The sequence below is a fragment of the Dromaius novaehollandiae genome, chromosome 14, assembly GCF_036370855.1.
Source record: "Dromaius novaehollandiae isolate bDroNov1 chromosome 14, bDroNov1.hap1, whole genome shotgun sequence".
NCBI classification, from domain to species: domain Eukaryota; kingdom Metazoa; phylum Chordata; class Aves; order Casuariiformes; family Dromaiidae; genus Dromaius; species Dromaius novaehollandiae.
Genome location: NC_088111.1, coordinates 13,099,778 through 13,127,774, shown reverse-complemented (window position 1 = coordinate 13,127,774; position 27,997 = coordinate 13,099,778). Strand labels below are relative to the sequence as shown.

The following is a 27,997-nucleotide window of genomic DNA, read 5'->3' as shown; positions in this document are numbered from 1 at the left end:
CCGTATCTATATGGGATTTACTTGTATTCTAACTGAAAATTTTACGCAAAGGAGTTCCAGATATTTTTCAGTGAAAAATATCTAAGGGATCGAAATTACAGGAAAATAACATTATCACTCTTTCAATCATTAGATAAATTTGGGACATAAACATGTAACTTTTATGTGACTTCCACCACTCTTTTTGCTGTCATTAACAATTCCATCAAGACTAAAAATATATTATGCTGAAGTGTCATTGGGAGCCACCTCTGCTCAAGATCTCTTCACCTTAGCCCAAAACCAAGAAGCTTCCGGGGCAACAACTCCTTTTCCCACTTTCTACAGAGCTGCTGACTGCCCCTGCACACACCCCACTTTCTCGCTTTAACACTTCCCTGGGGAGAGGGCAGGGTGTGGGCAGGGGCACGCGACCCGCCCGCGGGCTCTGCCTCTCCACGCTTAGTTTGGATGACGCAGAGTCGTCCCGGCACGCGGGCAGCAGCTGAAGGCAACAGAAAGCAGGGAACGTGGAGCGCTGCATGGAGAGATGTCAGGGCAAGGCGGGCGGGAGGCACAGGACCCCAATTACCTCGGTAGCGCAGGCTCAGGACTTCGGATACCATTTGGGTAGGGGACATATTCAGAACAGAGATATTTCTAAGGACCATGAGGACATCAGCCATCACACTCGATACTCTTTGTTTTCTTACCTCAGTACCTGCACCATGCTTAAATGTCTTGTGCATGCAGCATGAAGTACTATTAAAGGACAGTTTAGGAACTACTTTGGGAAGTCATATTAGAAAAGAAAATTCCTGCTTCCACAGAGACCAAGATATTCTAACATTTTCAAATGCGGCTCTGTGTGTAAGCAGCGTATCTGTAGGTGAGAGAAAGTCATTTATCAGAGACCTGGTCCAAGTGAGACATTGAAAAGTTTCCCTTTATAATTACATTTCTTGACTTAATTTTTTAATACGTCGATCATTCACATATTTGGAAACATTCTGTTAACAGGTTTTCCAATTATAAGCACTAGATACAAAAGACTGTTTATTTTGAATACAACCAATTTTAAAAAATAAACAGTAACTTCAACATAATCAAAACAAAAAGCATTTTCACAGTTACAGACTGCCTTTATCTATCTATAAAATGTTTAACAAAGCAAGTTATTTTGGCACATTCCATAGATAATTCTATACACATAGAAGAACAAAACACAGGCTTTGTATTTACAGAAATTTAAGACATAGAAGGGGCAGTAGAAAGTTTTGGCAGATTGCTTAAATAGATGGAGTAGCCGCCCACATTACATGTCTTATTCTCATTCCATAAGAGGAATTAAAAAAGAGATACAACAGACTGTGCCCATAAAACAAAACAAAAAACCCCACATAACTATTTACTCTGTCAGTGTTCTTTCTGCATTGTGGCGCTATCATCTCAGATTTTCCAAGTATCACTTTGTAAAGAACAGGGGAGCTAAGGGAATAACAATTTGAAGACTTATTCACCAAATGAATGGAAGATAGTATTGTCCAAAGCAGACTGATATGGCTACAGAAAGAACTTAAAATCCTCCCATCATGCAAGAAAAAGTTTAGAAACACTGCATGCTTCATTCTCTCTGTCTTGCTCTGAAAATAAACTGACAGACAGTACTTCGTGAAATCCAGGGGGAAAAAAAGTATTGCTTTACAGCAGTGCCTATGACCTTCCTAAGTTAGGATCAGTGCCTGTTTTATCAGAGCAGAAGAAGCCTATCAGCCTGTCAATAATACAATCTCTGCATTTAAAACTGGATTACAGCTTCAGACCTCTTATCCTGCCAAATATCCAACTGACCTGGCGAAACCTCCTAAATTCAACGGAGCATCACGGTGCTTGAAGAGCACCCAGAGCATTACTGTGCTGCTGTCAGTGCTAACCGTGGCAGCCAGGAAACACGAGTTAGCCCTGTGTACTCAAGCCACAGAGCTACACAACTACCAGCTTTTTATCCCTACTATTCTCTTGCCAGTTAGTAGCTACTAATGTAAATTCTTTGTGCTACAGAGACATACTGGATCAGAAAATTTTTCCAAACACACACAGAAGCTCTTAAAACCACTTGCAGACTGACCCACAAAAAGCAGCTAATGTTTAGGACAACTAAGTAACAACACGAGCCCTAGAAGTGCGTGTCTGTGGTCAAGGGAAGTCCTGAATTAAGTGTTGAAAGACTTTTCAAAAGTTAACTTAGGCCAAATACATATAGAAGGCACACTTGGCAAGAGCAATAAATGCAATGTTTATTTATTTGTGTGTATTTTAGAGTTTTACCGTTACACAAACTAATACAGTGTTAGAATCATAGCCTATGTTTAAACATCTGACTGCCTTTTCTAGACAGGTATCATTCAATGCATCAGATGGTATTTGGACCTGGCCTGCTGTTTATACGACATGGTGAAATACTTCAGCCTTCAGAGCCTCATTTCTTAATTTTTGTGATCACTGTCTTAAATGAGTATATCCAAGTTAAGTTTCTGAAAGCAGAATTTATGTTTCATTCAGAAAAATCAGAGTACAAGTCTAAATAATCATCAGAGAAACTCCTTAACAAACATGTTACCTTCTTAACGAAGAAGTAGCAATTAACAAACAGATCAACAAGTAAAAGCACAGTTCTCGTACTTGTGTTTTGCAGGCAAAATTCTAGCCTTTAGAAAAGGCTGAGGTTTGTTTATAATCTATCAGTTGACTTGTGTAATTGTAAAAGGAAGTCTTTCAATGCTATCAGAGTTTCCCCTGGGGTGGGGGAGGAAAGGAACTTTTCACAGACTTACAAATCAGCAGTAAAAAAGAAAAAATATCTGAAAAAATATCTCTAAAAAACTCCTGCATGAACATCTTTACTACAAAGTGGAGATATGAGTAGACTCAAAATTGGCAAGGAAATTTAGATACTAGATGGAAACACCATTGGCACAATAACCTGAGTTGAGTATTTGGTAAAGCAGCCTTCAAGAAGGAACAAGCCTCAGGGTTTGGTTATCTTTCACTGAGAAAGTTTTAAAGTGAATTTTAGTGCTCATAAAAGGTGCCCACTTGATAACATTGGGACCAAATTGCTTCTTTTGCCAAAGAGGGATGCCTGTCCTGGAGGCGAGCGACCCTCTGCCAGTTTAACAGTGCTGTTGCAAAGATATCACCACCAAGCATGAGACTGTGAGCATCTCCATGGAAGTTCTCCTCTTGGTCTGTGCTGAAGCTGTGAGCAAGCACACCAGTGTGCCACATGACTGAGATAACATTAACTGGACCAAGCAGAAAGGGACAACATTTGGCCGCTACCAACTGGTGCTGAACTAAGTGGCCCATAAAGATTATGTATCCTTTTTATAGACCTAAGTCAGAGGCCCCTTAAGCAAATTCTTATTCAAACATCTAGCAATACACATTCTTTTTTTTTTTGATTGATTCCAGTGACAGGATGCACAGAAACAACCAGAAGTCTCCATGAAGTTTCGGAAAAGGCTTGTAGAGGTGCTAATAAACCTCAGCAACCAATCTTTATCCATATTTAAACGCTGCCTACAAACGCTTGTAAGAACCAATTAAAGCTTTGCAGTTTGGACAGAAGTGATCCACATCCCGGAGGGCATCAATGCAAAAGGGAATTAAGCAGCAACCAGCTATACATCTGCAAAGATAAAAGATACCGTTTTACAACTTCTTACAAATCACAAGAAGGTAAAATGTATTTCCTACAAAAGCTATCTGCAAAACTTAAGTCATGAAGCTTTAGGGAGAACACTCATGGCTTGGGGGCCTTCACTTGACTGTTCTAGAGCTGCATCAAGGTCCTGTAGGAGTCGAGCAGACGTGGGCTACTCAAACCAGAAGGTCAGGTCACAGACAGAATGAAAATAAGAAAACGTAATAGGAGAAATATAAAGTGCAAATGTGAATCAACTTACCCCAGCAGGCAGAGGCCACCACATGACAGCCAAGCCAATGCTCCGGAGGTGTATGAAAGATGTGTCACTATCATCTTGTTACAGGAAGGGCAGCACATCTGAACCGGGCGGTCATATAATACTACCGGTTGCTGCACATACACAGTCTGAACTGTAACTGAGCAAAGAAACATAGCATTTACCAATGTGTATCTAAGGAAGAAAGGAGAGTCAATCAGCTTTCTCTGAACTACAGCCAGTTATTACTCTGAAATATTTGAGGCTCAGGGCAATGAAATAAACAATGACCAAGACAAATTACCATGGAATTTCCTAATGGAGGAACACATTGTTTAAGAATAAGTCTGCATTACGAACTGCAGAAAGGCAAATGCTCTTATTGATACTAGCATACATTCAAGGCATCATAAGACTTCATTCACCTTATTCCTTTCAAAACTATTTTTTGGTGATTGGGCAATGCCTGTGAGTCATGATCTCTAGATTTCTGCACAGCACCTATTACAGCCACGTGATGCCTGTTCAACATGAGGTACTGCAGAGTATTTCAGGCTTACCAGGGTTAGGCACTGGCCCAGGCTGTACAACGTATGGAGGAGGGTTCATGCCCTTTGCATTTGGTCCTTGCCCAGGTTCTGGGGCAGGATAGGGGTGAGGATAGTTAACATTGATTCCTGTCGTCTCCTCATAAGAAGGCGGTGCAGATGGGCCAGGGAAGCCACTAGGAGCAGACATTGTATCTAAAACACAGTGGAGAGAAAGGTATAACAAAATATTTGTTTAGGGAAAGTGGCAGCTAAACAGGCTGCATTCAGACAGAGAGCAAGATGACAACTAGATTAAGATACACATTTACTCACAAAAATGTATTGACTTGTTTGTTTCTTAAATATTAAATATTAATCTTGATTTTTTTGTTGTTGCTTCCTACTGTCCTCCTGATAACAGGACAGGCTTTAAACCAAACCAAACAAAAAAACCCCAATCAACCAACAAAACTGCCCCCTCCTCCCCCCCCCCCCCCCCCCCCACATTTTCCCACAGCCACTCCTTGCTGAAAATGCTAAAACGGTGAGACTGGGCATCTTTACTAGTATAGGAAGCTAACTAGCAGTCTCTGTCAGCTCTCCAAGAACCATAATTCAGATCTCCCAGCTCCCCTCAAAAAGCAAAAAATATAATGGACCACACAGTGGTTGACAAGTCACAGGAGCCTGCCTGGGGGTGAAGCTCAAATATTTAAAACAGAATATTTATTTCTGCTGCGATCTGAAATGAAGAAATATTTATACTGAAGGAAAAAGAAACCCCAAGCAAGCAGACCAATCCAATTCAAAGCTTTTATTAACCCTCAAATATGTTTCATAACTCTCAAATATGTCTAAGTGTTGCCATTTCAATGACTCTGCTAATGCCAGTTTCCTCCCCCAATTATTGTATTATTTCATTACAGAAGATAGGAATGCCAACCAGTGCTTTTTCCCCAAAGTGGAAAGACATGATTGCGATTTCAGTGCAGGCTTCCTCTCTTTCTGCATACCTACCAACTTCCTCTATTCACCCCACCAGCTTTGTTCAACACTTTGTCATGACATCAACGGTAATTAAGAATCTCCCTTTTCCTCTTCCTCCTAAGGACTATCAAATAGCTCTATTAGAACCACACTCTTTTGTTCCACATTTCATTCCTCTGTATACATTTAAGTCTTTTCATTCAACACTAGCTGGGATGAGGAACATGTATTTGGAACATTAATTCTATATGCTTATAGTAATGCAGAAGCTATAATTAACTAGTACAAATAAAAGCAACAAGAGAAATAGTATGGATGAGAGAAAAAAAGTAAAAAAAAAAATACATACAACAATACAGCACTACTCACAAAGCTTGTTGCTTTCTCTTTCTAGTACTGCGAATCCTGTCAAGTATTGCTAAGTTTTGATACAAATAGCAGCTAAAACAAATGCTTTGCTGAACAGAATTAAACACACTGATGGCCAATAATAATTAATCAAGGGTAAATATTTCTCTTCTCCCTCTTCCCCCACTTTTTTTTCCTCTTTTCCTTTTTAAAACAGCAGTGAAGGTGCTTGTCTGGGGTTCTTTCATTAAGGCAGCTTGCTGGATACATGCACCATCTCGTGCAAGGTCTTCTAGACACTAGCCTAACAATTCTCCCCACAGAAGAGCTTCACTTCTCATATCCCAGCTAGGGACACCACCAAAGTGCAAGGTAGTAACAGGACTTAAACATAAGCAAATTAGCTAACTTGGAGGCCACATGCTTCAAAAAACTATTTGCAAGAATAACAGCCCAACTTCTTTTGCTACATTATATAAAGTGACATCTCACTCCCCCTGAAAACGGAACTACAGAGGAACATGGTTGAGCACAGATAACAGCTGATTCAAAGCTGAACATTTAAGACTTAAGTTCAGACTCAGTTTAACTTGCTAGGCCAAAATCAATGAACAATCATGTTCTCTGAAGCTATGCTGTGATTTTTAAAAACCAAAAAGTGTGCTGTAAGTAGGCTGCCCAACATGCTGTGTCACTACATGAAAGGACAAAGAAAACAAGACTGAAGAATCCCTAAAACGATTGACATTGCTCATCCAGACCTTGCTGGCTTTCTGGCCCTGTAGACGAGAGGAGAAAAAAAATCTCAACATAAAACCTGGCTGTTAAAATGCCTTTGGGGAACTTGGTTTCCGAGAAAAAGAAAGATCACAATCTCTTTTACACAGAAGTCAATACATAGTCACAACAGACTGCAGAAGAACAAGCCACAAGCCAATGGAGTAATTGTGTTGTATAATAACCTATTGCACAACTTTCCCTCACAGTGACCTAAATAACCATTTTGCTTTTTAAGCAAGAATGATTACTTTGGAATAACAAAACCTCTGGTAAAGTAAAGGTAACTGTTGTGAAGCTATCTATCTACAACGACCTTTATCCAGTATACCTCATTTCATTCTATTTACACATGTAGATGAAGTCCAAAATTTGTTTGCTGTTGTCAGCAGAATTTAATACTTAATATCACCAGTTTTAACAATTAATTGCATCAGCAAGACTCATCCCAGGTAAGAATCTAGCTATTTAGCGTACAGATCTGCATATAAAGTGAACCAAAACAACAAGAACTTGGAATTTTTTCACCGCATATTCTCAAAGACCACCTTCTCACATAAATGTCTTGATAAATGAGAACAGCAACCCTAAATCCAAACCATTCTGGACTTCTGAATTAACACATGGAATCCTACTATTAGTGGACTAGGAAAGAACTGCCTAACGAGCCCCATTTTCCTTTGGTCTCCTAAAACCTGGCTTTTTGTGCCGTCTAAAACACACCTCGTTTTTCATCTATCACACAATAAACATAGATCTTCTTCACTCAGAAGAACATGAACTGATTATCTAGGCAGCAGGACTGCAGAGAAGGATCCAGGAGATCTATCAGATCAGAAGCTGAATATAAGCTGACAGTGCCATGAAAATGGCAAGCACCACACAGGGATTCATAAGGAAAAAAAGTACCTGTAAGACAGCTGAAAGTTCCTCCTCTATCATAAAGCCCCCATGGGAGTATGGGAGTACCATATCCAAGAAACAAATAGGTGAAGAGATTCCAAAGAACCACAGCAAGAATGGTCGGACAGGCTAGAAAACAGGACTTCTGAGAAAAAGCTGAAGAAGTTTAACTTCCTTAGTTTAAAGGAGAGACCGAAGAGAATAATGAAGACAGACATCAAATATATAAAAGGCAAAAGTACTGAATAAACTCCTCTTTGAGTCAACTGCTGGCAGCACAAAGAGTAGTAAGATTAAGTTACAGAAAGAAAATTTTAAAGTACCATTTTTTCCTGATGGCTAATAGTAAGGTTATTTAAGCACTGGATAAATTGGCTTGGGAGCTGTGGAGTCTTCACTGCTGAAGGTTTTAAGAGCAGTTATCTATGTCAGAAAAGACATATGCATGTCATTCAGCAGTAAGTGGATTACAGAAGCACCTGGCATTCCTTCCAATGGTATTTTCTACTATTTCAGCACTACATTTTAAAAATAAACGCAACATCTTTTAATTTTAAACACAGAAGTACTTTGATGCACACTGTTTCAGAAGCTAGATGCCAGACCTTCTGAAGAAACTAAGGCCCAACCCTGAACAAACTGCTTGTAAACCAAACCGCCACTCTCAGAGCTCATTGCAAAACAAGGTCTAGAACTAACTGAAAATCAATTTCAGCTATACAAAACCAACCAGGATTATAAAAAGTTCTGGAGTACCACGTTATCTGAGCTTCAGGTAAGACAGTAAGTGCAAGAAGTTGATATAGTAACAAGCATTAACCGAAAGAAAGATTAAATAGTGACAAAAACAAAACCCCGAAGGACATTCTAGAAATGATTTTCAGCATTTTATTTTAGCCTAAGCTAGACTTACAGCTTGGATCAATAATTACGTGGTATCAGCGTTCAGCAGTGCTACATACTGCATAGAAATGATTGAGGAACCTGAATGAGAGAAACATCAGGTTGAAGGTTAAGTGGGAATGTGTAAGAGTGGCTGACATGTCAAAAACTTCAACTAGTGCTCAAATAAATCAAAATGTGTTAATAGAGCATAATTTATTAAGTTGAAAGGAAATCTATGACATGACAATATCTCAGTGTATACATCCAGTGGTATCTGGCTAAACCAATGTATTTAGAATAAATGCAGCTACCAGAAGAATAAGTTAGTGAATGAACTTCCCTAACAAGGAAAAGCTCTGGAAAAACAGACACAAACTTCATATCAGGAAAATCTAAAATAATAAAAGCCCTTGTACGAAAAGCAGAAAAAACTTCTGGGAAGCTGATTTCTTAAGGCCACATGAGCAAGTAAGGAGCAACAGGAGGGGAGAACAGAACCTGGCAAGTCACGTTACTCAGTACAGCACTGCCTATTGATTAACCAGAGATGAATTCAGGAATTTAGGTGTGGTTCTTTTGCTTTCAAGCAGGGGAAAGCCATCAAACAAACAAAAAAAACCCCAAGTAAGCAAGGTGGTTGATATTTTTCATTATGCCAGAAGAGAAACCAAACATTAAAATTCTAAACCAGGAATTGACATACGGAGTAAGTAAGGACAGCTACACAAGGTTGTGAGGTGCCAAAAGCTACATATGGATTAAAACAGCAGTAGAATCAAGCAGATCAGGTTTTCTTATAAGCTCTCTCTTAATCTATTAGACATTTTTTTCATATTAATGAAATAACTTGTTTTCTACTCGAGCACTTTCAACACTCCAACTGTCCTGGAAAATCCCACCAATGACTGCAACCCAATGTGATCCTTAATCAACTGCAGCATAACCAGCACTATACTGCCTGCAGCCAACTGCTGAATTTGAAACTGCAAAATTTCAACAGATCAGCTTAACTCAAAAGCTCACAAAACACTTAGTTTTCTAACTGTGAGAACCAGCATAAGGCAACTTACTTTCTTATCTGAAAATTAGTAACATATTTTAGAAGTAATCAGAATACATTCTTCACAGTTATTCATGCATTTTATAAAAAGATTTGTTTGAAGCTTGAATATTTGAAAAAGTTAAGTGTTAAAAGATTTAAAGAGTTTAGTGGATTACTCATTTTAGGTGCACTAAGGTATAAGGAAGTAAGATAAACATGTCTTTTACTGGTAAACAAAAGCTGACTATAGTACTTTAGTCAGTAAGTTTCAGAAGTTAGTGAATTGATCAGGGAGTCCAAAGTTCTGCATAAGTCCTAAGAAAGAGTCTGAGAAAAACTGAAAAACTTCACTGTTCAAATACTGGAAAGATAGCATAGCATATCAAAGCTGGGTGACACTTTGTAAAAAGAGATCAGCTTTGCAAAAGATTTCAAATATCATAAGCAGACTAAATTGAGTGAGCAATTTAACTATTTTCCAGATTTTCTGAATTGCGGCCACTCTGTACAGCATCCCTTTCCGGACCTCTTAACTATAGCAACAATTTGTAGGTGTCCAAGAGACATACCCTCTTGCAGGCTTCCTAATGAGAGTGTGAAAAATGGGGAGCATTCCCCATCTGTTCTAACAGCAAAGCACTTTCACTTGACCTTGGCTGCTTCCATTTCATGTGAAACTAAAGCATTTCTCTTCATTTTTATTAAGTATATTTACTTTATAAAAATAGATTATGAATTCAAAATAAAAATTTAAATATACAGGGTTTTTTTTTACATGACAGAATAAAAACATTTCAGTAAGAAAGTTTTTTGTCAAATAAAAAGCTTACAAAAACATGTAAGTTTGAGTCAGCTAAAACTAATATCAAACATGTCCCAAGTCAATGACTTCAAATAAAAACCAAATTGGAAAAGTTTTCGAGAAGTCAATATTTTTTCTGAAATAGCATTCTCTCTTTGAACAACCTAACCCTCAAGCCCTCTTTTCTTTCAAAAAATGAGAAGAAAAATTTGACTCTGAGTTAGCTTAAAATATGATTCAGTATGTTCCATGATTCTCATAGGTCAATTTGTATCAGATGCCTACTGATCTGTAAGGTGCAACTCTGGACCGCTATGATAGAAACCCATATGGGTCAGAGAATCTCTCTCTCTTGTTAACAAGCATCCTCCTTACGCTGCTGTGGCATATGAGCTGTAGCAGAGGGCTAATGGCACACGTTATACTTTACTACGCAATCTTCTAAGGCAGTAATAGACCTTCAATAGTTTCTATTTGCACTTTGCTCACTGTGCACAGGTGTAGAGTGGCTTATAACTTCAATTGTGGTATTTTTTACAGCTACATTCTTATACAAAATATCATTGATATAGACATGTCTGGGAAGAAGAGCAACTAACACTTAATACCTGAATGCAGACAGAACAAAAAATTTAAATCAGAAACCAACCCCAGATCACATATGAAGCGACAGGGCATCTTAAGCATTCATATAGGACAGAAAAGACTCGAATTTCTAACATCGTATTAAACCGTAGCCAGTTGTGTACAAAACAGCAGCAATTTTTTAATTCAAAGATAACATAAGCTTACCTGACTAAAATAAACCGGCACAACAGCAAGCTGATGGCAGAGGCAGAAACTGAACCCACGAGTTCTATCTTCTTAGAGCAGACTTCCAAACGCTGCGCCCAAATAATTCAGAAGGAAAGACTGGTGACAAGTACTTGACTGGAAAAAAAGACAAAGAAGAAGACAGGTATCAGGAAGCCAAATGTACCACTAAGTCATCTGCAAGTTGCATATATGCGAACAGAAAACATCAAAACAATCTCAAAGCAGAATATGCAAACACTGCAAGACGAACAAGCACATTACACACAAGACTGGCTGTTCTTTCACACTGATACTCAAGTTTCCATTTACATCTGGAAGTTTCAGATCCAAATGGCCACTACATAAGGAGAACTGAGCAGTTTAGCTTCTGTACCCATGCTCTCACTACTCTTTCGCTTCCAGCCGTTGAAAGTGTGTGTGATAAGACAAATACCACTGGTGTTAGCCATCCACCCCATTCCATTCTTCTGCTCTTAGTCAAAAGCCTCTTGTGTTTCAGGTGCACAGTAAGGTGCCTGCCTGTTGACTCACTGTGCCCAGGAGGGAACACACCAGCTCCCCCACCACATTTTTCCTTTTGTTCATTCTCTCAAGAGAAAGAATCACAAGTAATTGGAGCCACTTGCACCTCTCCCAATCATAAGCATACACTGAGGAGGAACATCATCTGCATGAGGCAAAGCAACCTCCCAGTTCATCCCTTTCTACACATATCTATTGCTCTACATACAGAAAAAAAGTTGGCATAAATGGAGTGAAAAGGCTGGTAAAAGCTATAGCATTCATAAACCAATCTGTTCTGATGAGACCAGCTCATTAGATTACTTACATTAGCTGGAGACCAGAAAAGTGAGTAACAAATCCTACAGACAGCCTGATGCATGGATACCCTCCACTCCAACACAGAATATTGCACATGGCTCTAAGTCACTTTTATAACTGCACTAAGGCCACATGGATTCTGGGGAACAGAAATCTTTTGAAACTGCTGAACACTGAGCAAAATTAAATGATATGAATGAGTTTTTGCTTATAAATTTCAGTTTATTCCAATGCCCAATCCCCCATGTCAATTCCTAAACTATAAACACATACAGCAATTTGAAACCACAAGCAGGGTCTACGTTTCCCTATACCCAAAAAGATTCCCTTTCTACCCAAAACTGATTTCAATACAGCAAGGGAATTTGCAGGCTCTACCTCGAAAAAAGCACACCACCAAGCTAAATTTTCCTTTTATCTTGTTATTGGAGAAAGTAATTCCAGTGCATCAGAACTCTTCTGGAAACTCATCTGAGGAACTTGCTAACCAAGGATTCATTATAAAGCCAAGATTCTTATAGCTTTCCATCACAGGCTCAAGGATTTATTATACCTGAAGAAAATCAGCCAGGATCAAAATTTGACTTGGAACCAAAAGTAGACTCAAAGGCAGCTGTATATTGCAGTAGGGTTCATCAGGGTTATGTCTCATCAGACAAAAAGAGAGCTGTCCCATCATATTTATGTAATGAAGTAAAACTTAGGCTGTGACCTACAAAGTTTTTTAAATATATACACAGCTTTCCCTAGTACATCATCCCACAACACAGGTGAAAAGCTGGGCAATTTCTTCAGAGCACTAATTCAAATAGCAAATTGTAAAATTGAGTGTAGATGTGGAAGACAGCAATCTCACTCTGACCTTCTTCATCAAGGTGAACATAGGCATTACAGGGAAAATAAAGAAGAACGTATGTTTGTAACAGTCCAGAAACTGCATAGGTATTATTTAACATGCCTGAAAGAATAACAGGTTGCCCTATAACCTATTCATGCTGTATCTGCCAGATAATATACATTCATGCATTAACTCATGCCACTCTCTTTCCTACAAAGGGAAATGTAGTCAAGAGTCCCTTCCCCCCCAAGGGGCAAATTTACTTTCAAGAACGCGAGGGGGCTATTATCTGTGTCTCGTTCCCAAATACAGAGAGATGGAAAAAGCTACAGAGCTGCAGCCACGTTCCCCTTCCCTCCTCCCACTCCGCTCACGCTGTGGCTCAGCCAGGGTCAGAGCCTGGCTCCCACTCCTTTCACGTATCTCCACCTAGTAATAAACACCAAAACTATGAATTATCCTCTTCATGCCCACGTTTTAGTATATATTCATTAACACTTTTTTAATCACAGAATGCATTCCCCATCTTAGCAGAGATTTTTTGATCATGCCCAGGTCACTTTATTATGTAGTATAAAATTGCAGCCTTTTTCTGAAGACAGGATGAAAACACGTATTCTGAGAACGCAGAGAAGTACCTATTGCACAAGGACAGAGACGGAACAACTGGGAGAGGAGAAACAAGTCAAAAGCAGAAAGACAGGTCAAATCATTCATGCCTTAACCTAGAGATGAATCATTAGGCAACTTTTTTTTTCTTTTTTTTTAATCTCAGCTGGTGCTCTGACCTGCACAACAGTCTGGTAGAAGCTGATTCCACAGAAGTACTCAGATGACAGCAACATCACCTCAAGGATAACTGCGGTTAGAAAACATTTCTGCCTTTTATTATCAGTAGGGCTGCACAGTTCCTGCACTAACACACCCTGTGAGCCTATCTGCAGAAAAGCAGGTGCAGAACAGTGTTGCCACTGGGAAGCTGGAGGAAACAAAAACTGTAGTGTGATCCCTCTCCCTGTTCAGTCAAATCGGAGGCTGGCACCTACTTCTAACGCAGTATAAAATACTGGTTTTACAGAGAATGGAAAAGCGAATATACCACCTTACAGAACAATTTTCCTCATTCGAAACCTCCCCTAGCCACTCAGGTACAGTTCCAAAAGGCTGGTCTTGCTTTCAAATAGCCCCCCCCACCCCCAATTCAATAGTTATGTCTGTATTTGCTTAAAGTATTTTTGAAATTGGAATGTCAGTATAAAGAAAATACATTCCGATTTAAACTAGAACTTTTATGTCGGTTATAAGAAACCTTTATGAAAGATAAATCTAGTTAGCTACAGGAAAGTTTGAACTGGCCGCTCTGGCTGCGTACCACCCGAGAGCGAGTTCCCAGCCATATCCGTTCACTGGCCACACAGGAGCGTAATTACTAGCACACAAGGGGAGATGGCAAGAACATTCCTGTGCGGGCTCACAAGCAGATCGCAAAACCAGACCCAACATCTCACCCCGTCTGCTTCTGCTTTCAGAGAACGTCATTCCAAAACTCAGAATCAATACACAGGCGCTCTCAGCAAGAGGAGCGTAGTTTGTTACAAGAATGTATTAGGATGATTTGGAAAAAAGTACACAGTTTATCCTCCACTGTAAGAAATATTGCTGAATGTGAGTTTATCTGAATACACTACATCTGTTTGCTTTTTAGAGAATTTTTATTGACATGGAACAAAACACCAGCAAAGATGCCATGCAAAAACAATACGGGTAGGAAAACGAAGTAAGCCAGCCTACATCTACTGATTCACATGAAGAACAAGGTGGTAAAGTAATTAAGAACAGCATACTTCTTGGAGGAGCATCAGAAGTGAACGTTTTATTAGATTTCTTAACAGTTTTGATTTTTTCAGGACTTTTATTAAATGATATATTTGTCAAATCAAAAGAAACATGTGCAAAGTCATTCATGTTTCTGCTGCAAGACAGCAGATCTCAGAGCAGGGACTTAATAGCTTCTACACGATGACGAAAGATACAGCGCTGAGAACCTCCCGCTGCGAGCAGCGTAGGGGAAACGGGGCTGGAAGGAGGCCGTACAATAGCACAGAGTATGAGGGGATTCAGCTGAGGAAGCGTGCAAGCACCACACAGGAAAAAAAGCAGAAGAGCCATACGGCTGCCAGGAGCACAATAGCCAAACCACCGTCTCCCTGCCACTGCCACCCGACCCTGAAAGCTCGCAGCTTGTCTGAGAAACTCCTGCCAGACACTGGACTCCTCCTGCTCCATCGCCAGCCCAGCCACCTTCTCCTGGATATAATCTCCTTCACACACCTCCCCACGCGCTCCCTGGGGTTACTCCAGGAGCGTACGCACCCCAAGCTGAACGACATCACATACGCAGCTCTCAAAGTGCAGAGAGCAGCACAGACTGCATTTGGGGGGCAGGAGGTGGAAAAGCAACAAGGAAAAAAAAATCTTTGGAACCAAAAAAACCGGGGGCGTTGACTTGCTCATTGTTACACCTTTGTTACCAGGGCAGCCCGCGTGCCGCCAAAGCCTAGGAAAGCAGCCACCGGGAATACCTGCACAATCTGCCGTGACGCAGGCAGACGCAAAGAATGGATTAGTCAGAAGGAAGCAGAGCCATGACAGGACAATATTTACGAGAAGGAAACAAAAGGCATGACAAATAAGCCAGATAACTAACACAGAATTTCCCCACAGGAACTGTAGCTAGTTGTACGTAACTTCGTAACGGGAACAGAAGTAGGAAACGCAGAGCCAAAACGGAATACGAAGTCAAAGGGCCTCGAACAACTTATCTACGTTGGTCCGAAAAAGGGGGTTGGTCCAAACGACCTCCAGAGATCTCTTCCAACCTAAATTAGTCTCCAATAATGTAAAAAACAGAAGTGAAGTTGCTGTACTAGAAAAAAATTACAAAGGCCCAGTTCTGTTTTTACCCATACATTAAAAACTAACTAAAAACAACTAAGTTATGACAAAACTGACACAAGAGCAGAATCCATCCTTCAGATATAAAGAAAACAAACTCGGTTTGCTTTAAGGATTTCCTCACTGAGGACTGCTCTCAAGAAAACTGCCTTAATTGCTGGGCTGCCCCATTGCTGGTCAGCAAGGCACTAACTCATCCCAACGCACACAGCCCAGCAGCAACAAGAGGACCTGCAGCAGCTATCAAATACTCCTTCTGCCCCGAGTACTATTGTAAACCTAGTGAAATGCAGACTCTGGATCAGTATTTTGATACAAAAAGGAAGCTCTGTTCTATTAGCAGACCTGACTTCTTTCCATACTTCACAAGGCATAATGCAAATAACACAGGACTTTCAGACTATTTTAAGGTAAGTTTGATTTTCTTGCTTCACTATTTTCTGCAAGATGCTCTGGAAACTCAATCTGTCCTGGTTAGAAGCTCTGTAGTAAGTTTTAGCTTTAGCTCATAACCAAATACGTCTACATTATCCTGCAAGTAGTTCTTTGACTATTTATATATCTTAATATTTATCCCATATACTTCTACGAGTAACCTGACTAGAGTTCGCAGCTGTCAACTCCTGTTTGGTAAATGTATGCCAGTTTTATAGCGTCCATACTGCCTCCTCACCCCTCCTGTCTTCCCCTGCCTGTGTCAACAGTGCTGCACTTCAGGACCACCCATCTTCTCTTTTTTACATGCTATCAGGTAGTGCTTGAGCAATAATCCGACAGCTATCATGCACCGGCCAAGGAGTGGGCACGGAGCTCACAGTCAGGCAGCCGGTCACCCTCACTATCTCTGCAATCATTCAGGTCAACTCCTCTGCTGAAGTTAGTAACCACACTTACTTTCCTTATCCTATCTACCACCTACAGATGTCCACATACAAAGAAGAAAAAATAAAACTGTTGCTGATTCCTGCTCTATTAAACTATTTATTCAGATCTGCCTCCTAGCCTCAGTCCAAAATCTCTCCATTAAACCCTCAACAAGCCTAAAGCTCTGTATGCACATCTCCAGATTGCAAACTACAAGAAAAAAAATGCTATCAGATGCGCAACAAAATTTCTAAGCAACAGAAACAAGTTTACTTGTAACCCATGACTGCATTTCTCTTACCAAAAACAATTCCTGTACAAATTTCCACCGTCATTCTTCAAATTTTTATACCAGGCCTCAGGAAGCATCTCTCGATTTTCCACCTTTTCCAACCTTGTCTCTCACGTCAAAAAGCCCTTTCAACAACTGAAAGATGCCCAAAGAGAACTTAGCAGCTGCCAAAGAGCAAACAAACAGAATTTCAGGGTTATATATTATCTGCCTAGTGCTGGAGAGTCTGTCAATTAACACAAAGTATATGCAAGACTTACTGCACAAGCTTCCTTCACAATTACGGAAGTCTCTTCTTGGAATGCAGAAGAAGAAAAATCTCTGGAACACTGCTGATTACCTTGCTTATACGACATCGCTTTCAGCAGGACGTCAGTAAAACCCATAAAAAATTCTATGAAGAACTCGTCATGAGCTTGTTCACTGCTCTAGCTTACACAGGACTAACGAACTAATCTGCATTGGAATCACAGTAATACATCTGCAAACATTGCTAATGTTTACGTATATCAGTAGTCCTTTGGCGTTCCCACTTGAGCAAGCAGAAATGCAAAAGGCTTATTAGAAAGGGAGCTGGGTATTCGATCCAGTTGGGAACTTGAAGCAGCAGCGCAGCTAGGACAGACAGCGGTCCTGGCACAGACGGACAAGCGTGGCTGCAGGTGCACTGCATGCACAAACAGAGCTGTGGCAAACCGTAATTTCCCTGAAGACAGGCTTGGTTCTTGACTTTCACAGTATGATCATACTAGCACTACAACTTGGACAAGAAAGGACAACCAAAGATGACTAAACTCAGTAAGCTTTTGAAAGTATTTGTAATTACAAAATATTCCAAAGCTATATTTTTAAAAGCCACTGTGCTCCTGTTTTCTTCAGAAAAAAAAAAAGTTTCCCTGGTGACTAAAACACAGACTTGAATGTTTATCTGCCCTCAACGACAGTTACTTTTGCTGTACAGACACTGTAAAATTGAAGACAATATCATCTCTACTTTATTGAAGAACAATTTCTAAAAAAAATCTACACTCTTTAGTAGAATTCAAGATGGTAACTAGCCAAGGTCATGATTTCCAGCACAAGCAGTTCTAGTCTTGATACTTATGTTGAGTACTTATTTTAAAATGATGTTGCATTTTTCATTTTTTGCCACTAGCTTTGGACAGCTGGTTCTATTTAAAAATGACTGGTTTTTTTCTGTTTTCTTAAGACATTCAAACAGATCGCAGGTCTTCAGCATGCTTGGCAGCATCACTAGCATTACAACCACCTCTCTTCTGCCCCCCCCCCTTTTTTTTTTTTTTTAAGAAGTTCTGTTCTGAGGCAGAGATGAACTTATCTGTATCAAGTGCCACAGAAAGCAACGGTACAAAAACAAAACTAAGTATCAGTCCCTTTAAGTTACCTATCAAAACAGACTTTCTTTAAGAAAGCCCAGAATAACAGGAGGATTACAAAGCGACGTCTTCAGAACATGCAGTATTGTGGAGGCAAACCCCAACTGAGTTTTCAACAGAATTTTGCTACTGTCCCTTCTGCTTTAAATGTCAACTTCAAACAGGTATTTGAACTATTCCTGCATATACCCAAAGCAAACAAACATCTCACAGTCTTGGGCAGTACTTAAAGTTTAGCCTGGGGACATGGGAAAGAGAAGGTAATAACCCACCTATCTACTTGGTATAAGAAAAGCACCCGGGAAGAATAGCTTGCAAAAGCAGATTTCCTAACACAGACTGGCCAAGAAAATATCTTGTCGTCTCTCCCTCACTCCTGCTAAGATTTGACACGATTTAACCTGCTTGCACAACTCCTACTCAGCCGTCTTCCCTAGAGACACCAGACTGCTCTTCGGCAACATCGGCAGTCGCAGGGGCCCCGCTCACGGCAGTTTGGGACGACCGCTGCTCTGCAGCACCTGGCATTTAATGCAGACTAATGGCTGTTTTTTCTTCTTCAACAATCGGGCAGGATATACAGGTTTATCAGTGCTCTCAGGATTTTTCCAGAGTGTAGCAATAACCCGTTATTTGCTCAGGCCACCATGTCGGGTAGCTGAACTCAGGACAGTAACTTTTCCTTCTTTACCGAACTGCTGAGAAAAGTTAGGTTAAAGTTGTGCAAATTTGTCAGCAGTCTGTGGAACAATAAAACTCGGTAAAAACTAATAAATAACTAAATGGTCTTTGCTACGCAGTTATTTTGGTAAGACACCCGATGCCACAGGGGCCCTGAGGAGTTTCACGCTGGCCAAGCAGGAACCGCGCCGGGCACTCTGTCCTCCTCGGCCGAAAAGGCTGCGGGCACGTCACACGTCACGCTGCCGCCGAGTAACCAGCTCGGAATAACCTGCCGCCGGCCGAAACCCCGCGGCCGGGCCCCGGCTCCCCGCGGGGCAGGACAGCGCGGTCCGGAGCGGAGCGGAGCCGCCCCGCAGCCCGCAGCCCGCGGAGAGGGGCGCTCCGGCGCAGCCCCCCCCGCCGGGGGCAGCCGACTGCACCGCGCCGCTTCCCACCACTCGGAGCCCCGCCGCGGAGCCCCGCCGGGCCCGGGCCCGGGCCCCCTCCCCTCCCCTCCCCTCCCGCCCCGCCCGGGGTCGCGCCGGGCCTTGCCCGCCCGGGAGCGCCGAGGCTGGGGGGGGGTGGGGAGGGGGAGGCACCCCGCCGCGGCCCTTACCGCCCGCCGCCGCTCGCCCCTCGGGAGCCGCCGACCCCGCCGCGCTGGCCCGGCCCCACCCCGCGCTCTCTCTCCTCCCCTTCCCCGAAGGGCTGGCGGCGGCGGGGCCGGGAGGGGAGGAGCGCAGCCGGCGGCGGGCGGCTCTGCGCCCGTGCTGCAGCAGGCGGTGGGCTGCGGGCGGCCCTGCAGCCCCCACCGAGGGCCTTACCCGTACGGCCGGACCCCACACCTCCTGGCGCTGGGGAAACGGTCCGTCCCCCCGCTCTGCAGCACGCTGGATGTTACCGGGATCGGTTACGTCAGACAACACTGGATGCAACAAAACATAAATAAAACGGTTAGAGAAACCTCCGAACTAGTGATTTTCAACCAGCTTCCTCACAGGCAGTTAATCAGATTCAGTCTGGAAGCTCTATAGCGAGTACGTCACACCTTCCCCTGTCCAACCCAACTCAGAAATATGTACCCAGATGTAACAAAAAATGAATTACTGGCTAGATCCATAAGAGGAACGTGAGTACTGCTTGACCTGCTGCAATTTAAATGAACCAGTTGATAAGACCTATTATTTAAAGGCTTTAATCAGTCTGCTCTGGACGGGAAGGAGTCCGGGAGCATCCACGTTCCCGGAGCCCCGCAACCTCCCGGGCGCAGAAGGCAACCTGCCCGGGCCGGGCTTGGCGGGGACGCCAAGTTACGCCTCCCGGATGCAAGTGTCTATGCTCTGTTAAAGTCCTGCTTTGGTGTTTAAACCCCTTCTTGGGCTCAGCCCTAAGAAACACATATAAAGCTCCCGTTCAAACCCATCTCCGAGCCAGCATTCAAATGTCATCGAACAAAAGGTGATCTTATTCCAAATGACAGCAAGTCCAACAGGAAACTCCACGGTCAGATTAGTCCATTGAATTGTCCACAGGTACACGCGGAAGTTTCATGGGCTCTGGCAGCGTGAGCACTCCTGACCCACTAATCCTAAAAAGAAATCTGGGTGACATCTTTTGAATCAGCAGCACTCAATACTTCCTATTAGGTAGCATTTGAACCTGAAAGTAGAACCAGACTTAGAGGTGAGTAGCTTTTCATCAGTACTGAGAAGATCCTCTTATATAGGATGACATTTTTCTCAGAAGCAGAATATGAATGATTTTAGCTTTGGTGCCCCGGTTTAACTAAAATTGGAGTAATTGTTTTCTTTGTAACAAACTCCTCTGCCCCAGGTGGATGTGAGCAGCTTACAGTCCACAGGAGAGAGAAACCAGCACTGAACAGTTCTCCTTTGGGAACTAAAACATGAACTTCAACTGAAGACATTCTTGTTTTTAATTAAGGATGTTGTTCTTCTAAATTTTATAAATATAATTTGTTTAAAAAAAAAAGAGAGAAAAGGGAAAAGGACACACTGAAATTTTGGAAGCTTCAAGTAGGTGCAAATGCAGTATCTTATAACTAAGAGAGCTCCACCTGCTTCCAGTGGCACGATGTGCTGAACAGCCTGTACATCTGTGTTGGGCTGTCCTGCTCGTCACCACCCTACCCGCCTGTAGCCAGCTGAATTACCCAAGAAACACTGCAGCATGGAAACATACATGTATGTTATATGTCTGGTCATCACACTAATTGCACATATTTTATTACAGGACACCAGTAGATGTCAGTTTAACCCCAAAAATAAATGTGGAAAGCCTTTGCTTTTACTACAGTAAGTTTCCACCAAAAAAGTAAATGAAGTTTAGAAGTTGATATATATTTAAAAGCCTGTTAGCCATATTTTACGCACTGTAGTATGCCCTCAATGTGCAAAATAAGAAAAGAAAACAAGTTTTAAATTTTTTTCCTGCCTGGAAAGCACAGGAACTGCACACATACAAATCCTTTTGCAGTCATTTGTTGTGGCTGGAAAAGATTTTCCATAAGTTTTAATCATTTCAGTAACACTAGACATTTAAGAAAGGTTGTGCTGGAATGCAGTTTCAGACCACTGGTCAATGTAAGTCCACAGATTTACAGACAAAGCAGGTAGATGACACTGAGTCAAATAATCTAAAAGCATGTTTTTCTTCAGCGTTGCAATGGCTGACTCAAGTTGCAAAGCAAACAGAACAAGCATTGCAACACAATGTGAACAGTTAGTATAAGAAAAACACAGCCAGTCATTCTGGTATTGTAATCGCCATTCAATATATTGACCTACAGAAACAGCAAGAATTTAAGCCACTGATAAGATATTTATATTATGCAAACCAAACTTAAGAGAGAAACAGCGTAAGATTGATAAGATTAAAAAAAAAATTAGGGCCATCTAGAAGTTTAACACTGAGGACAGCAAATATTTTGGAAGATTTGTATTCAAAACGATGCAATAACTAACAAATTCCAAATGATCCTTCTGACATCATTCATTGCTGCAAGCATCAGTTGGTTGAAGATAATCTACTTCAGTGTCCCAAAGACAAGAACTTCCAGATGGGATCAATACCAATGAAGAACAAATTACTTGCACTTACAATGTCAGATGATGTGGTCACCACCTAATCACATTCAGTATCTGCCAATGGGAAATGCTGACTGCCAGAGAATGCAGGATATAATTCGGTAGGCACCTCCCAAGGTAAAGAGCTCTGCTACTGTAACTAAGCTACTAGAGCTACTGACTTTGCTAATTCTAAATCTTTTATACGAATTCTCAAGCTAAATTCTTTTTAATGTACTTTTGTACGTAACATTGATATAAATCCTCTCCAGTTTTGCTAACATTTTATGTAATTATTAAAATGAGGCAATATATTTTCTTCCCATCTTGCCCTTTCCCCCCCCCCATCTCTGGTATCAGATACTGTTCTGAGAGGTTTGTTACTGCTAAAGAACGTGGATAAAAAAAATCTTCTAGGAAATAAAACAAGTTGACCAGATTTAACTGTACAAATTTGTCAAAATAATCAGTGTATAGAATATTTAGGTTTTTCTTACATTTTTCTCTCATTAGACAATATCGATTTTTATATACTTAATTTGAGTATTAAAATGCTAATTGGGGAATGATAGATTTCTTCAAGTTCAGGAAACTCTTACTCCAAATCATTCCCTGCATTACAAGAATGAAAATATCAGATGGTAAAGAGCTTTTAAATCAAATTGAAAAAAGCATAGTAGAAACCTATGTTCAGGGGTCAAAGCGCAGAAAATTGAAGATGAATGTCTTCTCTTTTTCATTTCAACAGTGAAATGACCAACCACTGGAACAAACTGACAGAAGAAGCAATAGATTCTACATCATTTAATCACCTACAAACTTAGATGACTTCCTGGAAAATATATTTAAGACAAACCCAAATTATTATAAGCCATATACATCACCCATGTTATGTAACACATCCAATTGGTAAGCTAATGATCCCATTTAATTTAAAAGATGAACGTAAAAATTTAAACATTACAGTAGCACAAATTGCTATTATGTCATTTGATTTCTGATGACTTTGGTCAAACTTCGCTTCTTAAAAGTTGACCTGCATTTTAACTAATAATGAAATACACATACCGTCAATGCCACAGGCATAATGTTCTGTTCCACAGGTCCAAGATAAAAATGAAGATGTCCTGCTGCCTCTCCAGCTAACAGCAATAGATCTTCAGTGGAGATTTGCCTCTCATGTCACGTGTTAACTTGCATTGTCATAGAGGTTTGAGGTTCAAGCTTCAAAGCTGAAAATAAGATATGTCAGTAGACAACAGACATCCCACATTGCAGTATAAAGTGCATATTCATGTTGATGAGATATCTCTGAAGCACTAATAACACTTAGCTGTAGTCGGCTGGGCACACAGCTAGGCTAGGTGAAGTGCCATTATCTACGCAGCTCCTAAATAGCGAGCTGGAGCCTGGAAACAGGAAGCTTGGCCGCCCAGGAAAAACCTCCGCGGTTTAGCGTGGGGCTGTTAGCTGCAAGCAGGCAATGGAACAAGCGGCTCTGAAACTGCATGCTGGTCAGCAGGAAAAAAACACATATTAGTCACAGCAGTAAACTCATTCACAGTTTCTGAGGCACTGTGGATTTATTAAGGTGGTATTTGTATATACATATTTGTATTCAGTATCCACAGAACTTTCTCATCCCTACTAAAGCACCAGCAGCACCCTCAGTTAGCACCCAATGCAATAGTATTGCTGTCCTGGCTGAGGCTCTGAATGCAAAAGGCGCATAGTAGAAAACTAGAGAGTCCCCTTACCTAATTCAATGTTTGTTTATACAGTGCTTTTAGTGTTAGTCTTGGAGAGGCCAAGACTTAAAAAAGTAGTTTCACTGCTCAGCATCACTAGGAGGAGGACCTGCTTCCACTAGAACGGAGCTGGCTAACGCAGAAGCTGAAAGCAATTCCTCGTTCCATAAGCCACTTTCAGTACTGCACCACAGAGTGACTTTATAAATGATCTCTGCTGCATCTGCAGAGCAAGTTATATTGTCAATTGCTGGGAAATAGAGTGAGTTTAAGTTACAACAAAAACAGAAGTATCATGCTAACCCAATTTCTGTAAATGTATGGGGTATACAGTAAAGGTATCTATTTTAAAATATGAAGACAACTTCATCATTTACAAATAACCTATTTGTACTTCTCTCTGGCTCTTGTAATCATCCTTTATCTCATGGAATCTGGATACAAACAATGTTACTCATAGTGTTGAGAAACTGGAAGACATGACTCAGAGGAAAAAGGAAAAAAAAAACAACCAAAGACACCCCCAAACCACTTATATCCAAATTTTCTCTCTTCTGAAAGCATTTTCCAGACTATGGAATGAATTAATCTTACTCTGAATACAGACAAGTACTCCTTGGAAAGCTGTTCTGTCCCCAAGACTGCAAACAGAGCAGAATTGTCCCAAAGCGGCTAGAGAAAGGGAATGGGAACTTTTTCCACTTTGGGAAAAATGTGGATAATAGTTTCCCCTTCAAAGGTACTGCGATGTTTAAATTAGAGCATGAAATACTGGGGTGCTACATCTGAAGAATTTTACTACCGAAGTAGTTCATAAGTTTGAACGTTCAGAATAGACCTAGCCAGGAACACCTCTAATTACCAGAAAGACACTTGAGCTTCAGTGTGGTATCTACAAAAACAGTCCCAGCCTTTCTTCTTGTACCGCTTGTTTAGATAAGGCTTCCGAAAAAATAGTCCAGTGTGGCAGGAACTAAACACCAACTTAAAAAAAAAATCTAGAAGTCAACTGCATCCAACTCATTAGGTATCTCCATGTTATACTTCAAAATTCCCAAGATGTTTCCAGTGTTGTTATGTGCAGGCATAGAAATGTCCTGGCTTGAGACACTAATGTGATGCCTGTCTAAGCTTCATTTATCTTGATCTAAGCTCATTTTTAATTCTTTTAACTTTGTCTAAGCTTGAATTAGAAACAAGGTAGCCATGATTCCTGTTGAATATGGCCTACAGTGTGTCCTTTCTTGACTGCATGTAGGCCTTTACTAACAGTCTCTGTTTAGGTTAGTATTACATCTCAATAGCAGAAATCAATATGTGGGTATTAATAAGATGCTAATTGCTGCTTTGCCCAAGTAATTAAAATGATTTGCAAATTATTTGGAATATACATACATGTATATATATATATATAAAATATTGCTTCACTCTATAGCTAGATCTCAATTCACTACATTTTTTTCATTACATGTGTATTGTGTGTATACATATACACGCATATTTATATACACATACACACACACACAGTGAGTATAGTGCAGAATATAGTGAATCAATATTTCCCAAACGAAGCTTCACAAAATTTGGGCTGCCTGGTAATAAGCCAATATTGGCTTTAGGGAATCAATCATCCCTTCCTTCAGCTGCAGGGCATTCAGTACAAATTCAGTCTATTGACCTGAATTAACCAGCAGTCTGCAAAATAGCAAGTTGCTTTTCCAAAATCCATGAAACATCACATTGAATCTCATGGCCAATACCACTAATTCATTTTGCTTGCAAATGTCTGTGGAAATAAGCAAAATGAACATTTTTAGAAACTTTATCTGAATCCCAATCAATTCTCCTTATGTGATTAAGGACTTGAAAATAGAATTTGAAGTGATTGGGTTTCGTAACAGGACTTCTCTATTCACACAGAACAGGACATTTGCATTCTGCGTCATTTTGATCAGGAAGGAAGAGATAGTGTCACTGTGTTTTGTTTTTAACTATGCACCAATTTAGGCCAGAACCAGGGCTTAGTGGTTTGATAAAACAAAGACTGGGACAGCATATTAGGTGATTTAGAAAGTATTAACAAAATTCAGCCAACTGCTACATAATAAGGGACAGGCAAGGGCTCTGTTTTGAAGGAACAGTGTTTCCATGTAATAATTCTGTCTACTCTAAAGTAGCTCAGTTAACTTCAGTATTGGAGAAATTCATTTCAACTTGAGTTAACCAGAGAGTGCCCAATGTGAGCTAAACATAGCAGGAATTGATCGCTGCATTCCCACCACTGCTCTTGCTTGCGGTCACAGCCAGCCCAGACGACTCTCTGCTGTCTCCTTTCCTGCGACATCCACGATGCAACCTGCACTTCCCTGACAGACCAGCTCTCTCGAATCAGAAGCCAGCCTTGCTCATTTGGGTCATCCCTGCAAGAATTACTTGATGGGGATCAAAATTGATTTTCTTTATGAACAGTTTTTTCTGCCTCTACTAGTACACCTGCTTTTTCACACAGCATACTAATGACCCTCTGCATTTTTTTTTCCCAAACTACCTATTAAGAAGTCCATAGATAAAAGTATAAAAAACTAAAAATATCCCTTACTACCTTTCCATATGTCAGTAGAAAAAGCTCCTAGCAAAAAAAGTAAACAAATGCAGAGAGTTCATTTCTCATACTGTAAATTCATTATTCATCAAGAAATTTTTGTTCTTGATATTAAAACTATTTAAAAGACTTAAGATTCATACAGTAGCTCTCCTTACCTTCTCTCTTAATCACTGTTTCTCTCAAATTTGTCTACCACAAACATTTTCATTTTCAATTAATAACAAAATCACTTTTGGTTAGCTAAAAAGCAGAGTTCATATTATTCCTGAATTTCTATACTCAGCTTAACCAGCTATGTAATAGATAAGTGGTGGAAAGTCAAAGACAGAATGACAGAAAGAGTTAAACCTACACATTTAAAATGAAGTGACTGAAGTCCTATAATATGGAGATAATCGAACACTGTTAATACATTCCATTGCTATCACCCCCAAATGGTGGGTGGTGGGTTGTTTTTTTTTTTAAATACAAAACTTTCCTTAGTTCAACAAAAAAATTTGCTACCAGGAATAAAGATTTCTTAATGCAGACTGCTATTCAACATGTAATAAAATACAAAGCAGTCCCATTCTGAAAACGTAATTGTGCTTAGGGGATGCCTGAAGTACTCTGTGGTCTGCACAGATGCTAAACTCTGAACCTCTGAACCTCTGAACCTCTCCATGGTTGTTGGACAGAAGCGTAAAAGCTGAAGTAACCATTTGAGCCTCAAGCTTTTGTTGAGCTCAGAGCTTAACAGTTTCACCACCTTCAAAACCCCTTCTGCAGTAATTTTTGAACTTTCTAGTCATACTGTGCAGACAGCTTCAGTTTTATTCTCTAAGCTACTTCTAACAACGCATGCACATAAAAATGTCTACAATAGTTAAAATAAAGTACCAGCATAATATGCTTCCTCTCATGTAATACTACAGAAATGATAATCACAAAATACTTCAAAGCTAAAAAAAAAAAAAAAGGCAATAATTAACAACTTTCTCTGTAAGCTGTTAATGCTGATGACCTTCCTGCATTGTTTATGCTCGAGCGCGTTAGCCGTGTTCAATATAAGCAAATACACTGACAGGAGCAGTTAACAAGAAGTCTGACATTATAGGTGGCAGCTCCATTGGAAAGCACAATGCAGTTTGTGTGAAGTATGAGCACAGTGGGGGCTGGACGGCTGCCAGGAAGTGGGTTACTTTAATTGCTAGCTTCCAAACACTTAGCTTATTTTTAAAAAACTGTGATAGGGAGCTTTGAAATGTTGATTTGGGTGTTAATAACTTCTTTCAACTTAAATTAGCTCTGAGTAAACCTGAAGAGTGTGATAGTGGGGGAGGAAAAAGAACAGAGGACACAAATACAGCCGTCCTTTCAGAAACTACTTCATGAAGAGAAATACCTGATGACTGACAGCATCATCACTTAGATCCATGCATCACAGTACAGCTGGGGCTCCATACCGATACAGAACTGCTAGGAAAAAACCAGCCCAAACTCAATAGGACAGCCAAGTCATGGCTTCAAGTCAGCTCCCAGGCACATGTTATCTCAACTAAAATCATCTTCTGTCTTAGTTCCCATTTTCTTCCAATTTCTTTTGCACTTCCCCTGGTGGTTTTTTTTTCCTTTGGGGGTGGGAAGGGGGAAGGCGCCAGAAGTTAATGAGAAGAAAATGGTGAACTCTCTAAAAGTTTTGAACTTCAGTTGA

The 27,997-nt window shown here is 40.6% G+C and overlaps 1 protein-coding gene across 6 annotated transcripts; it reads right to left on the bottom strand.

Moving 5' to 3' along the window:
- Window positions 1-1,022: 1,022 nt before the first annotated feature.
- Window positions 1,023-27,752, bottom strand: LITAF (lipopolysaccharide induced TNF factor). Of its 6 annotated transcripts, none has more exons than XM_064520386.1 (7): window positions 27,689-27,752; window positions 23,020-23,183; window positions 19,690-19,790; window positions 11,011-11,148; window positions 4,505-4,687; window positions 3,948-4,104; window positions 1,023-3,670 (listed from the first exon to the last, which is right to left on the bottom strand). In XM_064520386.1, exons 5-7 carry the CDS (start codon window positions 4,680-4,682, stop codon window positions 3,562-3,564), a joined length of 444 nt encoding a protein of 147 aa, XP_064376456.1. In that variant the 5' UTR covers window positions 4,683-4,687; window positions 11,011-11,148; window positions 19,690-19,790; window positions 23,020-23,183; window positions 27,689-27,752; the 3' UTR covers window positions 1,023-3,561. The 6 variants fall into 6 exon arrangements, with proteins under 6 accessions (XP_064376456.1, XP_064376454.1, XP_025952153.2 ...); XM_064520384.1 differs by having other exon boundaries at window positions 23,020-23,462; window positions 27,689-27,740; XM_026096368.2 differs by lacking the exon at window positions 27,689-27,752 and having other exon boundaries at window positions 23,020-23,476.
- Window positions 27,753-27,997: the final 245 nt, after the last annotated feature.

Excerpts from the sequence above, each read along its gene's own strand:
- LITAF (XM_064520386.1), bottom strand. The coding sequence starts at position 4,682 with ATGTCTGCTCCTAGTGGCTTCCCTGGCCCATCTGCACCGCCTTCTTAT. Across the intron at positions 4,105-4,504 it reads TGGGCCAGTGCCTAACCCTG|TTACAGTTCAGACTGTGTAT; the intron begins GTAAGCCTGAAA and ends TTCTTTGCTCAG. Across the intron at positions 3,671-3,947 it reads GGTGGCCTCTGCCTGCTGGG|ATGTATAGCTGGTTGCTGCT; the intron begins GTAAGTTGATTC and ends TTATCTTTGCAG.